The sequence below is a fragment of the Rhinolophus sinicus genome, linkage group LG03 (assembly GCF_036562045.2).
Source record: "Rhinolophus sinicus isolate RSC01 linkage group LG03, ASM3656204v1, whole genome shotgun sequence".
NCBI classification, from domain to species: Eukaryota; Metazoa; Chordata; class Mammalia; order Chiroptera; family Rhinolophidae; genus Rhinolophus; species Rhinolophus sinicus.
Window position 1 is genome coordinate 126,331,263 of NC_133753.1, and position 18,967 is coordinate 126,350,229.

Sequence of the window (18,967 nt, forward strand, 5' to 3'; positions counted from 1 at the left end):
TTCCATTACATTTTGAATTTTCGAATGAAATTTATTCTTATTCATTTAAAAAATTATCAATAGAAGTTACTAGTCACTGCCCAGATAAACACATCCCTGGCTCTCCTGCAAAGCTATCTTCTGTTTTATTCAACTTGGTTCTGCCATCAAGATATTGTCATTCATGGTGCTTTAATCATACATGGTAAAACCAAAGATCACTTTTCATCATTAATCTGCCCCTACTCACAAATCTAAGTTCCTTGGTGACGTCTCTTATTAACTGAGGCTTCATCTGCACAGATGTGAATGTTTTTATACTATTTATATATCCTATTTTAATTAAAATTACAGGCTAGTCAATTGTTTTTAAAATTTTAGACTGTACTCATCATTTTTTCATAATTCTATTGAAAGGCACTATAAGAAATAAATAACAGTGTAAACCATGCAAATATACACTCTAATACCCTAACACAGACAATGCCATCTTGGGAAGGATGAAGATGATGATGATGATCTAGAACTACTGCAGTTATATGATAACACCAAGAAATATTCCAATAGCAAGCAAAACAGTGTGATAAAATGAGACTCACTATCCACAAATAATGGAAGAAGTATGTAAACAGTATTTAATGGACAATCTAAAATATCAAGTTTATTTAATATATGTTAAGTTAGAAATATTTTTCATATTTCTAACTTTAAACTTCTTTTTAAAATGAGTAAAAAGTCATTAAAGATAAGAGCAAATTCTTTCCGGTTATTAAATACTGTATTTATAAATCTTACAAAGATTAAATTTTACCTCTGATTATATTTTCTACAATATGAAATGAAAACAACTTAAAAACGTACTGTATCAATACAATTTTAGCCTTGTTTGTTGGCGAAAGTTGTTCACCAACAAACCTGGAGGTGTTGAAAGTCACAAGAAATACAAGGACAAAAGCCAAGACAGATGACTTTTTTCTTTGTCCACATGTGAAATGAGTTCATAGTTCCTAAGTGACCCAAAGCACTATGTGATTATTATATACAACCAAAGATGAGGATGTGTGGTAACTTATTTAGAAAATGATATACAATGAACTATAAAACACAGCAATTACTTTTGCACCAACCTAAGACATATAAGACAGTACTGTATCATTCTTCTAAACTTTTAAGTAGACTATTTTTCTAAACAGCCTTTTCCACATAAACATTATATATAACTAAATTCCTTGTGTAACGGTACTGTAATAATTTTATTTCTCTTTTAAAAAAAGCTTGGCTGACATTATCTAGAAACTAGCAAAGTATTATAGATGATAGAAATATCAAGTATGTGTACAAGTTCTTTGTCATCAGGAAAACGTTAAACCTTGGAAACTTTACAAGGAGAAATCAGAGACTGAACAAATAAAAGTAATAAAACATGGTATTAAAACGTTATCAAGGAAATCTCTAAACTAATTATTACCTGGAATCAATTCCATAATGATGTAGATAGGCTGTCTTTGTGTGCAAACTCCTATAAGCTTGACAATATTGGGATGATCATATTGCTTGAGAATTCTGCATGAGAGAAAATTGTAAGAATAGTTATTTAAATAATATAGCATTAATTTATAATCATAAATAGTGTGTACAAGTAGAACATACTTTAATCAGCATAATTCAATTTTTATAACGTCAGTAAGCATCAAAATTATGATAAATGGGATGTTTACAAGTTTTGATAAATATTGGCAAAATATAGGTCCGAGTCAATTCAATAAAATATTCTCTTAAATATCCACTCTGAAAGACTAACATCTATGCTAAATAGGAATAATTTAGTTAATCTAAAAATGTGAACTCCCTTCAAAGTCTCTGGATTTAGCCACCCCCACAAGAGCGTAGTTGACAAGTATTAGTCAATCTAAAACTGTAAAATGCTAGGATGCGATCTTTTTGTTTGTTTTATGTACACACTTGATTTGACATAAAAATAAGTATCCAATTCATATTGGTACATACTATAGGGTAATCATTCCATTAGACTTAGTCATCAATGCTTTTTGATGATGATAATTAATTTCAACATAGTAAAATCTCAAAAGCTGTGAGAAAACTGGCAAAGGTTCAATAACTGCATAACAGAGTTTCAATATAAACTTAAGCTGAAGCAGAGAAGATTTAGTTTGGATGAGTCAAAATTTCAGAGTGCTATAAAAGTTGCGCAGTCGCATCCATAGGACTCTAAGCATGAGTGAAAATTAGATTAGATTCCTTCAGAGGCCTCTACCCTGATGATTTCTATTACCAAATTTTATTCCATATTATCCTATTGACATCAATTCACTTAAATTTGAAAGATGCAGTTTTCTTACCTAAGAGAATTAAAAAAACAACTTAATTTGAAGAAAGATAAAACAATTTATGTTTTGTATATATATTAGGTTGGTGCAAAAGTAATTGTGGTTTAAAAGGTTAAAAATAATTGCAAAAACTGCAATTACTTTTGCACCAACCTAATACAATTAAAACAGAGATGGCACTAAGAAAAATGTTTTAGGTTGAAAATATATGATTTATAAATGAAAGATAAGCTGGGAAAAATTCTAGATATAAGGGAAATATTCTGACAATAACATTGTGCTTACCACTTTTACAAGGAATGAAAAAGGAAACTTTAGAATGTTTGACTTTAATCTAAAATATCATTTCAGAGGCTGGAAATTGCTTAGTAAAGAAATTCCACAAAACAGCCAGCCTGAACTCAAATAATATTAAATATCTAAATATATAGTTCTATCATCTAGTAAAGAATACCTAAGAGTCTATATGGACAAAATTTTAATTAAGATAAAATTTCATAATCTCACTTTAGAAAAGGAAATTAATCTATTGTGCAATAAAACATTTCACAAATAGGAAAGGAAATATTTTTGAAAATGTTAGATATAACTTGTGACATAAGGATATCTATGAATAACTGTAAAACAATGAACCTCTGGATTTCAATTGTGATAGCATGACTTTAAATTTATCAGAGTATTTTTTTTCAAATTGTCAGTATACATAAAAAATGTTTCAACTTTATTCTGTAGATAATATTTACTAAATGCGCAAAGCGAGTTTAATCCATTGTGATCAATATTCATTTTTAGATAAATGAAGAAACGTACTTCAAAATGTTCCATGCCAGTGGACTTAGCTCTCTCATTGTGATGTCCTCTTTTCTCCCATGGCACTTTATAGAAACTTCAATTTTACACACTATGCCACGTTGGAGGACACCACCCCCCACCACATACACCTCTTTCCTTCCCTCCATCTACCCCAACAATCTATGGATCCACGTGTCCTCCTCCTCCCCCATTCATCCCATTCATCCATCCATCCATCCATCCATCACCCAACCATATGTCCATCCTCACTCTGTCCAAAGGACCTTTCCATTTGTTTTGTGTTTTCTTATATAAACTACATTTTTACCACGAACAGAATAGTTTTAACTACTTGCAATACAGGGGTAGCAACCTGGAACACTAAATTTTAGCTGATAAAAGAAAAAGAGACGACCATCATCCTAGAAGATCAATTGGAAAATAAACAAAATGCAAATTTTGGAACAAATGCCAGACTGAGTTAAAGAAGACATTCGAGGTTCTCAGAAAAGAAAACAACAGATGGGGAGAACCACGCAGTAATGTCTAAGTAGGGTAGGAGAGATATAATTATATATCTAAATATATATGTAAATTATATATTTATATATAGAATACAGTAACATTTTTATTATAAGGACAATCACAACATTGCATATTACATATATATGTATATGCACGTATGATAAAAGCAAAAAAAAAAATTTCAATATTTTTAAGGACTTGAACAATCCTCACTTATTGCTTTTTAGCATCTGGTTCTTTTGACTGTAATTGCCAAACTGACCTACAGTCTAACTTAAACATTGAAACTTTCTGTTTACACATTTGTGTATGTGCTTACTTATAAGGGCTTATTTGCAAGTGTTTATTTATACTTCAGTAAATCATAAATTAAAATATCTACAAGCTTATATTTTAATGGCTCACTTATGTTACAAATACATATTTTAAATCACTGTAGAGAACTCACTTGGCTTCTTGTAAAAATTTTATTTTCAGTTCCTGAGGAAGATCTTCTTTGCATGTTTTAACAGCAACAGCAGTTTTATCCTTTAATATGCCCTTATATACTTCACCAAAATTTCCCTGAAAATACAAACATATTCATTGTTTGGGGTGTAAGACATACACATAAATCATTGTAAAATACAAGGAAAGCATGTAATGACATGTTTTGAGTTAATCAAAGTGCTCTGTTAGCATTATTCAGAGTTTTAATTGGCAATAAAGACTGGGAATGTTCTTACCAATCCTCCAAATTTAAATAAACTACCCAACACAGCCGCATTTGGGGAATTGAGGCTTGAAGACAGTTGAAAATGAAAATTGTGGGGGAAAATTGAAAAAAAAAAAAAAAAAAAAGGATAAAAGGAGAATCTGAGAATGATACTGTTAGAGGTACATACGTTTCACTCCACCTAGTTGGCTTCATCCCCTAAACTCTAAATTTTATTAAATTTAAAAAATTATTAATTTTTAAAGATAAAGCAGATTCTGTGAGGTGACTGTTGGTATTGAGCCACACAGCCATGTCAGTGAGAGAAGAGTAAGAGAGGAAGAGAATAGGGGAGAGGCAATAAAACCTAGGCAGAGGGACTGTCAACTGCCACTATTATAGACTGTCAATCACTGGAAGGTACCAAGGAAGAGGGGGTGCTCACACAACTGCCCGTGTTACCATGAACTAACTCATTTCTATCACATATATGAACTTCTAACCTTATTCTAGGCTAAAACGTAATTTGACTTAAATTGCTTTATTTTCCATTTGAAGTCATTTTTCTTTTATTATAAACACAAAACCAAAATATTACAGAGAAGGTATATAAGGCTAACACAACAGCTATTTTTTTAAATGTTACTAAAAAATAATTTAAAATTATTAAAATACAAAATATTTTAAGCATTACTTAATACTTTACTTAATTTTTAATTAAAATTTTTATTTTACTTAATATTTTAAATATACTGAAAAATTTAAGGAATAGTATTCATTATTATTAAATCTAATAATCAACTTTTAAATATTTATTAGAAAACAATGATTGATCATCCTTTCATGAAAAGTAAACATACCATGAATTCAACATAATACACATTCACCATAAGTTAGACATGGAAAATCTGAGCTATATACCCTTCCCTGTTTATTACTCTCAAGTTCCTTCCCCCCAAAACCAATTATCAGATCATTTATTACATCAGCAATAGAGCTGAGAGAAGATATTAATATACATGATTATTGCTGCTGGGCTTCTATTTATCTGAATGGCTCAAAGCACTTAAAATTCAACTCATCTAAAACTTATTTTACTCATTAGAAGACTTTTCCTTGCTAAATTACCTTTTCAATTTACTAGGACCATCGTTCTCTCTGCAAGCATGCAGATTTGACCTCTACAATACTTTTGTCTTCTTCCTTGCATCTTACAAAGTCTACCCTGACTCAAGATCTCAATTTTCTCACCTAAAGTGATCTCATCATCACTTTCTCACCCCTCCACTGCAGCACTGCCAGATTAATCTTTCCACGAGACAACTTTAATTATACCACTGTCTTACTCAATATCCATTCTTCGATTTCCATCACCTTCTCTGCCTCTGTCTAGCTCTCCACAATATAGCCTCCAACTGTTACATCTGTCCTAAACTTAAATACTTAGTGATCCCAGAATACAGAAGGTGCCAAAACAATGTATACACATTTTAAGAGAGGAAAAAACTGTATTAAAATTGTAATACAATGAATGATGCTACCATTCATTTGATTAACGCCATCTTTTGAGTAAACGGCATACTACCATTGCTACGTAAATCAATTCAACTTCGAAAAGTAATACATATGTAACAGCTCTTAAAATGTGTATACATTTTTTGGCACCCAGATATGCCTTTTTTTCCCTTTATGGAATACCACCACCCACCTCCAATCAAGGAAAATGCTAACTAACCTTTAAGTTCATTTCTTATGCCCCTTCATTCATGAAGATTTTCTTGATCTTCCCAAAATTATGTATCCCATTAATTGAACACTTATATCCCATTGCCCCTTTGTACCTTTTTAATGGTTTATGCCCTATGTAACAGGTCTTGGCATCTACCAAGCATTTGAAAAATTGAAATAATCATTCAATAATCATTACTCCAAGAACTTCCACTCTATCAACAGTGGTCAAAGAGGGAATCTCCAAATGCTGAGAAAAAGACTGTGCTTCCCAGAACACCTCTTCAGGATATTCAGTTGGCTCAACCTTAGAAACATTTCCAGAACTCACTACTACTCACCACCTCCACTGCCACCACCCTGATCCAGCAACCATCATCGTTCAGTTAGCTAAATGCAATTGCTTCCTAGCCTTCTAACTTGTCAGCCTATTCCCAACACAGTAGCCAAATGGACCTTTCTAAAAAGTAAGATCATGCCACTCCTCCCCTCAAACACATCCACCAGCTTACCTTCTCATACATAATCAAAGCCGAAGTAATTACAATGGCCTATAAGGCCACTCCTGAGGCCTTACCTCCTCACCACCTTACTGACTTCCTGTCCCCTCGTATTCCTCCTCGCTTTCTCAGTTACAGCCAGTCTGCCTTGCTGCTCTTGAAATCACATTTACACTGGTTACTTTCTCTGCCTAGAACTCTATTCCTCAGATGTTCACATGGCTAAATCCCACCTCCTCAAGTTTTTATTAGAAAGTAACAATTTCAATAAGGCTTACCCAGATTTTCCGATTAAAAATTGCAACTCTGACCAATAGGACTCCTAAACTCTCTATTTTTCACAGAACTTAGACCGTTTAACATTATAAAATTTACTCTTTGTTATGTTTATTGTTTTTCTATCTTCCCCCATTAGAATCTAAGTTCCAAAAGGCCAAGGATATTTGTCTGCTTTGTTCACTGATCTATCCCTACTGTTCAGAAGAGTCCCTGGCCCATATCAGGAATTCAACAAATATTTGAGAATTCAATAACCAAGTATATGTATGTCAAGTATTGTCAACTAAGAATATAAGGCTCAATAAAAAAGTTAGAATCCCTGTCTCAGCCTTATATTACTACCAAATTCCAAAGTCTGTAGTGTACGAACTACAATTAATTCTCTTTTACTCATGTATTCTCAAGCAGTATACATAAATTTTTATTCAGAATAGGTAGTGAAAATATTAAATAACAAATCATTTTCTACTAAAAAAAATATCTGAAATTAAGCTATACCATTGTCTTTAAAGTTACAGTCTTTTATTTAAAATGATTAAATTTATTGAAACTGATATCATGCTACTGCCTGTCATTGAGAAAATATTCACCATATTTCACATATTAAACCAAACATAAAAATAACTGAAATATTTCTCTTTAACTGAAAATATTTTCTCCTGAGTACTAAAAAAGTCTGTCCTTTTCGACACATTCTATTTCAGTAAGTGGTTTAATTTTACAATTTATTACTTAATTGTATTTTCATGGAAATTTATTTAATCTCTGTAATAATTTTTGACCCAATCAATGAGACTGAATTACTGACCTAAAGAAACAGAAAGAATATTTCCTTAAGAATGATGAGTATATCACAGAAGAAGTAAACACATCAACTACTACTTTTAGCTTGAAATGCTTTAGAATTTACTTACTAAATAAGTGCTTGCAGTCAATAGAAACTACTTTCCAACAGCAATTTCATGCTTCCATTTGGAAAAGATATTTTAAAATACTAATAAGAATTCTGCAAAGTAGATTATTTCTATAGTGATTTACTTTCTTAACATATAAGTAAAAAAATTAAGCGGAAATTTATCAATTCATGTAGTTTACATTGGAAAAAAAATTAAGGGGAAATTTATCGATTCATGTAGTTTACATTGGAAACAAAGAGATGATGAATAATCATTTTTACTGAAAATGCTAAGCCTTATGTCTAGAACTGATTGCTCAGAAATGTATGAATAACAATTTTCCAAAATACCTGGATTTTTACTATTTTTCACATTGTGTTATGAAACTAAACTCAGTTCAAACTTTCAAATGGAAACATCACTAAATAAGTCATTTACAAAGAAGTTAATATTTACCCACCGAACTCAGTTACAAATAAACAATAAATTTGCAAATAGTCCATTGGATTAATAACTATTAAATGTCTGCCATTATTATTAGATGTAATATATTTTAATATGGCCTATGAATTGGAAGAAACTTTCAACTAGATTGGAAGAAAAGAACCTTCATTAAATATAGCTGCCCTTTTTGGCTATTAATAGAACTAGCTCCACAATAAATATTTATACTGAAACGTGTCTAATCCACGTAATTTTTAGATGAAATAATGTGTCTAATGTTGTTATATACTATGATTATATACACAGTCCTGAAATCCCAAAGAGCAGTATTTCACCTTTTCTGAACTAAATAGAAACAAATGGAACAAGACTATAAGGTGTTTATTTAAACTTCATTATTTCAGTTTCTTTTCACATCTCAGGTCACTAGTTTTGGCTTTGCTACAACAGTAATAAAACCATTATGGCTTTTAATATTTCCAGAGGAAAACACACCTATACTATTTCTAAAAGTCAAGGATCATCTTTAAACCTTGCACAGATTTTACACATCTATTTCAGTGAACCTCACAGCACTTATGACAGATGTGGTATTGTGTTCCTCTCAGTTAATGTGGGAATGTGCCTTGCTGTGTGCTGGAACATAAGAAGGCTTTGAAGAAAATGAAGAGCCTGCCGAGTTCACAATCAGTATGAAGACTTTTGGTTATTTCATTCAGTTAATTACATACATACCTTGCCCAGTAATTCTCCCAAAGTGACATCTTCGTGATTGAGAACCCATTTCTTATCCTATGGCAAAGAAAAAGAACAGTTTTTTAGCCCAAGCAAAAGTACATAACCTGTAACATGCATTTTAAGGAAATGGGAAATAGACCTAAGGGGATATTTCATTCAGGCCATTCAATCTACAGTACACCAGGAAGTTGTAACCTCAACAAGCTATAAAACCAATTTAAGAAATGTTACTGCACAATAGGATTTTATAATTTACATTACAGCAAACTTCTGTGAGAAATCTTACCCTTCCAAATGATGGTGTCCAGAACTAGAGCATAGCATGTACTTTGCTCTCCCCATAAAACTCAGGCTATGCTATTATTTGTCATTTCAAAAAAGTTGGGTCCATAAGTACATGAGAGAATTTCATTTTATAATACAAAATTTCCAATACTCCCTTGATCATAGAAAATTCTTTTTCTATCTGAACCATATTACTAAGAGTTAATTTTTCCATGTATCAACTAGCCATGAGTGATAGCTGTTTATGACACTGGATATAGTCTCCTATCTTTCTTACATAATTTCCTGTAGTATAATAAAGCAACAAAACTCGCGTACATAAGACCAGTGATGCGAACAAGCCATTATAAAAGAACATCCCATTATCTGATCTCAAGAACTAATTACTGCTTAGGGAATAGTTTTATCACCTAAAATCTCAGCTATTAAATGGCATAACACCATAATGTTAGAAAAGCATAGAGGGTTACTTGTTTGTTTGGGTTTTTTGGTGTTTTTTTTTAATAAAGAATGAAAAAGGAATGTAGCAAGGGAGAAATAGACAGGAAAAAAAGGAAGGGAAAGAAGGAAGGAAAAACAGGGAAATATGGGCAAGAGAGGAAAGAAAAAGAAAATCCCAGGGTATTATTTTATTCAGGATTTCTTTTTTTATTAATGTTAAAATGTAGTGTTCCCCCATTACACAGACTGAAATGTAATTATGAGCTCCAGAATGAGGTATAACAAGTAATCAAACACCTTGAAATAAAAAGCCACCCTAACTATGGCTTAAAATGTTCTGCACAGCCATTTAAAGCCTTTAACTTTCCGAAACACCACGTACAAACACTCAAACACTACCCTCGGATAGATCAACAAAGGGAACAACATGACTTTAAAAACAACAGTTTACATGTATAGTCTTCAATCTAAATACAAACTTAGAGCTATTAAGGACCTAGAAGAAAACACAGAAGAATATCTTCACAACTAAGCGAGTACATAAAGATTGTAGACAGGACACAAAAAGCACTAGCTACAAAAGAAACAAATGACTGGAATTGAAAACACTTGTTCATTGAAAGGCATCATTTTTTAAACATAAAGGCAAACTAAAATCTGGGATGACCTCTTTGCAAAATATACCTGATAAATAATTTGTATTTAGAACATATAGAGAACTCATAAATCAATAAGATAACAATCAAATTTTAAGAAATTGGGAAAAAAGTTAACAAAAGATGGATGAATAGACAAAAAGCACAATAGACAAAAGATGTTTAACATCATTAGTCTTCTGTGACATAGAAATACAAACCACAATAAGATGCCACTTCACACGTATTAGAATACTAAAGTAAAAAAGATTAACAATACCATGAGACAGCAAAGATGTGGAAAAACAGAGTCTCCCTACATTGTTAACGAGGATGCAAAACAGTACAAGCCATTTTGGAAGACAATTTGGCCGTTTATTATAAACTTAAATATACATCTACTTTATGACTCAGAAAGTATACCTCTAGGTATTAACCTAAGAGAAATGAAAACCTATATCCACAGAAAGACATCAATAAATGTTTAAGGCAACTCTCTTTATAATAGCCAAACACTAGAAACAATATCAATGTCCAGCAAAAGGAAAACTGATAGACAAATTTTGGTATACTTGTATTCAGACAATTATTATTCAGCAATAAATAGGAATTTACTAAAGATACATACAACAACAGAGTATCTGCAAAACATTTTGCTGAACTAATAGGCCAGATATACTTTATATACATGCATACATACATAATGGATTCATTTATATAAATTGCTAGAGATGAACAATTAATCTCTAATGCTATAAATCAGAGCACTGCCTGAGGCAGGGGTTGGGGGAAGATTGACAACAAAAGGGAAAGAATGAATTTTGGGCGGTTATGGAAACGTTCGATTTCTTGAAAATTCATTGAACTATACATTTAAAATCTGTGCATTTGTTGTACGTAAATTATATATATTCATGAAGTTGATTTAAAAAAATAAAAATTAAAACTAAGCAAGTATAAAAATATTACTTTCCATTTGAGTAGCACTTGGGGTTTAACTTCCCCTCCATATATATAATCAAAAGCTATTCCTCAAAGAATGTAGTCTGACGGGCAGGAGAGTTATTTTAAAGTTGCAAAACTGATTTGTTGAGAGCATTTCTACTTCAAACATGGTTAAAAAGGGTGGATCAGACCAACTCTCCCACTGCAAACCACTGAAAATGCTAGAAATGTAAAAACAAACTCCTGTTTAGGAGGATTGGAAAGCTCTAAAATAGTGAAGAACTGAAGTTTAGGTTAAGAAAAGTAGCTAAGACTTTTTGAGCTACTTTGACCCTAAGTGCATATTCTAGTTGTGAAAGCAGCAGCCAATAGATTAAATGAAACAGGCCCTTATAAAATACCCTAGACTTTAACAAGGATGTCAAAGATACCACACTGTGGTAGAAAAGGCAACCTGGAAATGGAAGGAATTAAAACCTACCATCTACTCATCTTCATCACTGAGGGACTAAATCAGAGATTGGCAAACCAAGCCTGTAGGCCCAATGGGCTCATTGCCTGTCTTTGCCTGGCCCATGATCTAAACTTTTTTTTTTTTCTTTTTTAAATGGTTTAAAACAGGAAAAAAATTTGTGACATATGAAAATTATATGAAATCCAAATTTTAGTGTTCATAGAGTACAGGTCAATAGAAATCATTCAATGTAACCTACAGAGAGAAAGAAAAATGAACAGCACCAAGGATCTGTGGGGCAATACCAAGAGGTCTATCATTCATATCAAAGTCACATAAGGATACGAAAAGGAGTATAGTGCTGAAAATATTCGAAGAAATACGGGCCAAAAACTCCCTACATTTGGTAAAAGAAATAGACTTACATGTTCAAGAAACTCAACTAACCCCAAAAAGGAAAAACTCAATGCCTATATACAACATTATTGCATTTGTTAAAACCATAGGCAAAGAAAAAGTATTTAAAGCAGCTAGAGGAAATGACCCATTATTTACAGGGGAACAACCATCAACATGACTGCAGATGTAGCATCAGAAATCATGTAGGCCAAGAAGAAGTAGAACATTTTTTAAGTATTAAAAGAAGAAAAAAAAAGTCAAATCCAGTTTTTTATATCCAGAAATTTATCTTTTAGGAATGAAGGTTAAATATATTCTCAGAAGAAAACTAAGAAATTAGTTACCAGTAGACTTACTCTTAAAAAAAAAAAAAAAAAAATTGCTAAAGGAAGTTCTTTAGCCATATGGAAACGAGATATCAGGAATAAAATAATAATAAAAATGGTAAATACTTAAGTAAATATAATAGCTGTTTCTTTTTTTTGAATTCTTTAAAGTGTGCTCAACAGGAAGAAAGCAAAATTATAAATTTTCTGATGAGTTTTTCAATTGATGTAGATGTAATACACAAGTACAACAGAGAGGAGAAGGTATGCATATCCTTACAGTGATCAAGTTTCTGCATTCTACTTGAAGTCTTACAATATTGATTCTTTGTAAACTGAATAAATATGTTTTTGGTAATTCCTAGAGCAGCCACACACACAAAAAAAAACAACACAAAAAACAAAGAAACAAACAAACAAAAAAACCAGTACAAAGCTATATAATCAAAAATACAAAAAATAAAAATTAAAATTAATGGCATAGTACAAAGTATTCAAATAACCCAATAGAAGGTATGAGAGGAGAAAAAGAAACAAAAACCAGAAAAAAAATTATATCCCTAAATCCAAACATATTAACAATTACATTACATGTAAATTGTCTAAATACACCATTTAAAAGATTGTAAGAAGGAATTTTAAAATGAGTTAACTATGTTGTCTAAAGGAACACACTTATAAAAAGTAAAAGGATGGAAATAGATGTAACACGTAAACATAAATCATAAGAAAGCTGGACCACCTGTAGTAATGTCAGACAAAGTAGACTACAAAGAAAATTGTATATGGATAAACAGAAAAATCACATAGTGATAAAAGTGTCAATTCACCAAGAAAATATAATTATCCTAAATGTCTATGCTTCAACCACAGATACTTCAAAATGAAGAAAACATTGACAAAATTGAAAGGAGAAAGACAATTTCACAGTTGTAATTGGAGACTTCAACATTCCTCTCTCAGTAATATATAATAGTAAAGAGAAAAATCAGCAAGGATATGAAATAACTGAATAATACCAGCCAAATGGATCAAATTGACATTTATAATAAAATTCTACTCAACAACAAAATAAAACCCTCTTTTCAAGTGCACGGGGAACATTTACCAAACTAAACCGTATCATAAGCCGGAGTCATAAAACAAACCCTAACAAATATAAAAGAAATGAGGTCATGCAAGATATGTTTTCTGACAATAACAAAATTAAACTAGAAATCAATAACGAAATTAACAGGACAATTCCTAAATACTTGGACATTAAACAATACACTGTTAAATGATCCATGGGTAAAAGAAAAAGTCTTAAGAGAAATTAGAAACCCTTTTTGAACTGAACAAAAATGAAAATACAATATCAAAACTTTCAGAATCTAGCTAATGTAGTGCGTAGAGAGACATTTATAGCATGTCAAATTAGAGAACAAGAAAGTTCTCAAGTCAATAATGTAAACTTCCACCTTAAGAATCTACGAAAAGAAGAGCGAAATCATCCCACAACTAGCAGAAGAAAGTAATAATAAGAGCAGAAGTAAATAAATTGAAAATTCAAAAACAAGAGAAATAAATGTGAGATTTCTAGCTGGAATAGAAAAACTCTGTCTTCATCTCAGGGGATGCCGGGATATCATTTTTAGCTCTTGGACAAGATAAGGACAGTGAGATCTATGATTCATGACTTTATTGATTAAGGTCTGAAACTCCCCTGGGATCTCAGGGGAGTTTGTAACTGGCCTAAATGGTTTGACAAACTTAGCTTGATTAGATAAGCAAGGGGACATACAAAGCATGCTGAGAGTTTCTCCTTTAAGCTGTCTCAAAACCAAGACTGCTCTTACAGACCCTGGTGGATGATCAAACCCAGACCCAGCTTGGTCTGGGTGTATACAACTGAGGACTGTTGAAGAAGCTGTATTTGGGATGCTTCTCAGATCCTTTGTTTGTTCCTTTGCTTTTAAATAAATGTGTTCTGCAAGTATGTTCAATGAAGTTTAGTGATCCTTTCAAATACCTAAACTGGGGCAAATGTTATTATAGTTGGTTACTGGGATGGGATATTAAAAGAACCCTTGACTCTGTAATTTAAACAATGGCTAATGAGTTATTTGAAAGGGGTGTTACTGTCAGGGTGGGGAGGAAGAAGGGATGGGGAATGGGACTCGTACTGCCGAAATGGTTGCTACCTGATGGTCACTAATGGTCTGAGGTCACAAAAATAACCTTTCCACTGATAGGCAGAAAAGCACATTAGTATGTAGATACAAGGACAGGGGAGATAACTAAACGTGTAACAAGAAAAAAAAAAAGTAAAATTGAGGGGAAGTCAGTCAAGAATAAGGTTGCTCTTAATCTGCTTGAGCTAAAATGGAGATAAAAGAGAAGCAGCCTAGAATCTCAGAATTAAGATCTGTCACTAACTCAGTCTGTAAGAGGGAGGGATAAAACGCCCCAAGGGGAATTCAGGGGCAATTTGCTCTGATTGGAATTTTGTAGCTGCAGTTTTTGTAGAAATGTGGGTAGAGGCAGTGGTACTTAACACAAACCCTGAAAAGATGAACTACTCCCAGCATCTCCCTCAGATAATAAGTAGAATACTACCACTGAGGCTGCCGGGAGCCTGAGAAAGGCAAACAACTTTAGGTACATAATGACACTAAATCTTCACCTAACATCTCTGACCCAGAAGATGACTGATGTGGTAATAAAAAGAGGTCCAATGTTTTAAATGACTTTATTCTTGGGGGAACAAAAAGCTAAACTAAGAAGTAGAGATTACATCAGAAGATAACTCAAAAGTAAGTTAGGGAACAGGGATATTAAGCAACATGGAGTTTGGAAAATGGAGAGTTGCTGAAGGAGGCTGGATCCCTGACTTTCCCATTATCTTTACTGACCTCTTCTTCTCCCCTTCACTCCAAGGGAAAGAAAAGTGACACTCAAGGGTGGCCAGAAAGAGCTGAACTTCACTCCTTAACAACTGCCCCAGAGCTGGGAGCGCCTGTAGTGTAAACCACATATTTCTGGTCTTTATCTTTGTTCTATTTTCTGTAAAGGGGTAAGGAGATTTCCTTCTTCCTGAATTTGGAGAAGGAACAGAGGATTGGAGGCAGACCACCTCTTAATCGCTTCCAAGAAAATGGGAAAAGCAGCTTCTCCCCTGACTTCACAGATTTACTAGTATTCAACGAAAACAAAGGTTGTACTAAAGAATAAATCAGCAATAGAAATGAAACAGACAAAAATAAAAGATGCATTAAGACAGGAATGAACAGTCGACAATTTATTTAATGTTTCATCTGCTTGCTATGATTTGTGACCATAAACGAATACCCACAAACCTGTGTTCAAACTCTAATGGTTAATTTGCCCAATGTTGAAACTAGACTTGACTTAGACTCCTTAATTCATGAATATCAATGTGTCATTACCATGGTGAAAGAAATATATCCTTCTCTCATTTATCAATTATTTCTCAAAATGAGAAAATATTTGGAAACATCAAGTTATTTGGTCTACAATGACTCCTCATTTTTAAAAGGGAAAAGGAAGGACAACCCCCAAAACTATGCATTTCTATGTTTCTTCTACTAATCTGAATAATTTTTGGAGTTGCTTCAGAGCAGATTTAAAGTCTGCCCATAACACAGGCAAAGGCAAGTATTTTGACTGGTCTCAAATCCAAACTCTTGTAAAGGACAACGAGGAACACATTTTTAACATGTTTCCAGATACACTTGTTTCTTGAATAGCAGAACTCCCAGTAGATTGGCAGGAAATACATCATTGTTTCCATTTTGCAGATGTGAAAACCAACACCTTGAGAAGGTAAAGTCTTTTCTATGGTCACAGAGGTACTACTGTGTTTCCCCGAAAATAAGACCTAGCCGGACAATCAGCTCTAATGTGTCTTTTGGAGCAAAAATTAATATAAGACCCGGTATTATATTAATTTTTGCTCCAAAAGACACATTAGAGCTGATTGTTTGGCTAGGTCTTATTTTCAGGGAAATATGGTAAGTGACAGAGTTGGGATAAGAACCTTGATCTTTTTTCTCCTAGTCCAACGTTCCATCATATTCTGCTTTGCTTTTACTGTGCTGAAGAGACCAGTAAAAGAACATTGCATTTAAAATAAAACTGAGTGCAATAATTTTCTGCGTCTAAATTATATACATAGTGTACCATGTCAGGTAATTGAAAAGAAGGATCAAATAATAGAATATACATCTATAACCTGAACAAATTCTATGCATTTTTTTTAACTTTTCAAAGTTTCCAGACACTTCTCTTTATTAATTTTTTATTTTTTTTCCAGAGACTTTCAACAATTGAAATTGGATTTTTGTCTATGTCCCCTAGTGAGCCTGCTCTAGGATTGATGGTGTATGCATTTTTTCCTTAGATATTAATGTATGATATATGATACATGAGTGTTATGTTTCCAGAGAGCCGATTCATGCCAAACTATAGAACTACCCTAGAGGTGAAGAATTTCATATAAAGTCTCATTTAGATCTATGACTGTTATATCTAATATAAAATGAATTCCAAAATGACTTTCTCATTGAATTATAGAATTGAAGGTCAATGAAGCACCTCTGAGAATTGAATCATCTCGAGCTAAGAACATATGGGCTTGAGGCAACTCAGACTGGCAGACATGGGAATTCTGCCTAGAGCACACCTTGCATCTTTAGTAATACAACTCCTCCCAACCATCTCTATGGCAATAAGATTGATTCCAGCTTGCTCACCTCCCAGAAATTCAACCTATTTGCTAACTGCATTATATGTAGTTGTCCAAGTCCCAATTTAGAAGCCTCTATTAGGAGTGTAAATTATTTCTATGGGTAGTTTTAAGTACAATTTTAAAACATGGTTGTCATGGCAACATTTCTCACTCAAGGCTTTAGGATATGTCAAGTTCATTTGTATTCTATTCCTGAAAATCTTGTGGCCTCCATAATTAGCTTAGAAAATACTGCAGAGTCCAAAATACCCATTAAATGTAGGAAGAAATTTGTTTAAATTTTAAAGGTAGCATCAGTTATACCTACTTAAATAAAGAAAAGAAGAAATTGGCAACTCTAATTTAAAAGCAAAGTAAGTGAAACTATGAGAAATATTTAATGTAATTAACAGGGAAACAGTAAATTTCTAAAAAGAAAAATGTGGAAGGACATAGGCGTTCCCAAGTGATTATTTTAAAAGTTTTCATTGAACTTTTAAATATAATAATACATCCCAGTTTTCTGAGGGTAGTTTTTATATTTGAGATGGGTAGGGGTTGTTTGGTTTTGTTTGGTACTTTTATGGGCAACTTTGTTGAAAGTTGTCTTTGTGATAAATATCAGTGGTATGATAAGTACATGACGGAGGAACTGTAGAACTCATGTTAGCTTGATTTTTTTCTTTTTACAACTTAAATATCAGACTATAAGTAATTAAGACTGTTATTGGTCAAAATTGTGGGTCAAGCGTAAAATGTGCATAACAAGCAAACAATCATAATAACACAGTAAATAATCAACTAAACAGCTTTCAAATTTCTCAAATCTGTTTCATAATGATTCAAAAAATAACCCATGGTAGTCTTCATGAATGTAGCCTAACGTAATAATGAACTTTAGGAACTTAGAACTGAAACTAAGCATGAACTGCATAATTACTTTATTGATATGTGTTTAGTGCTGCATTAAAGAAATCAATAAATCATTGAATTAAAAGTGACTATAAGAGACTATAATACAAGAAATAAAAGTGTAAAAGTATTTTTTTCCTATAGGTTACTTCTTGTCTTTATTAGTCATTTGCACTTTTGCAGCAAATATTTGTATCAAAATTCCTCTGACCCTTACAGAGAAAATGCTGTTAAATTGTATAAAATGATCCCAGTACTCTTGGAGAGAAGGAAACTAAGTCAAAGAATCCTTTGACTCAAACGATAATGCTATTGATGGTTATGTCATCACATGACAGGACCAATAAAAAGACCAAGGAACAAATTTTAGAGATGTTTATGAGACAGAAAATAGGCACTTTCATTGGAAGACGTAAGCTGGAGATAAAGAGTTCGGTGGCCACATAAGCCCAAGAAAACACCATGTACCTTCTAATGACACATTTAGCTAAACATTATTTAGTCTTATAAGTTGATTTGTGAGTGAGATTGAGAAGTGGAAGGAACGCCCTCTCCTGGGGAGCTGGCTAGGGCTGTTGAATCTGGTTCTCAAGACTTCTAGATGTGAAGGTGCTTTAGGCCCTCTTAGTTTGGGGTCTCCCAGAAGCAGACCCCTAAGGGTCTCAACAACATGAGCACTGCACTGACAGCATCTGCTGCAAGTCCTTTCTCTTCCCAACGATCTCTCTCCTCTCATCTTCCTGCCCCTCTTGTCCTTACCAAATCCTGTCTTTTCCAGAGTACAAATCGTCTGGCATTGCCTCTTTCTAGCTTCACCCCAAGACCCACACATACATTTTTGTAAGCAGAGTCTAAAATACTCAACTGAATGTAGGAAGAACTTTGTTTAAATTGCAACGGTAACATCAATTATACCCA

At 32.8% G+C, this 18,967-nt stretch overlaps 1 protein-coding gene across 6 annotated transcripts in view; it reads right to left on the reverse strand.

The window, feature by feature from the left end:
- FER (FER tyrosine kinase) overlaps positions 1 to 18,967 on the reverse strand; it is a 372,260-nt gene that overhangs the window by 118,801 nt on the left and 234,492 nt on the right. For all 6 annotated transcript variants that reach the window (XM_019727983.2, XM_019727984.2, XM_019727985.2 and 3 more), the window contains 3 exons: positions 8,921 to 8,977; positions 4,093 to 4,208; positions 1,448 to 1,542 (listed from right to left, as the gene is read on the reverse strand). In XM_019727983.2, coding sequence (XP_019583542.2) covers positions 1,448 to 1,542; positions 4,093 to 4,208; positions 8,921 to 8,977 — 268 coding nt within the window. The remainder of the gene's footprint in view (positions 1 to 1,447; positions 1,543 to 4,092; positions 4,209 to 8,920; positions 8,978 to 18,967) is intronic.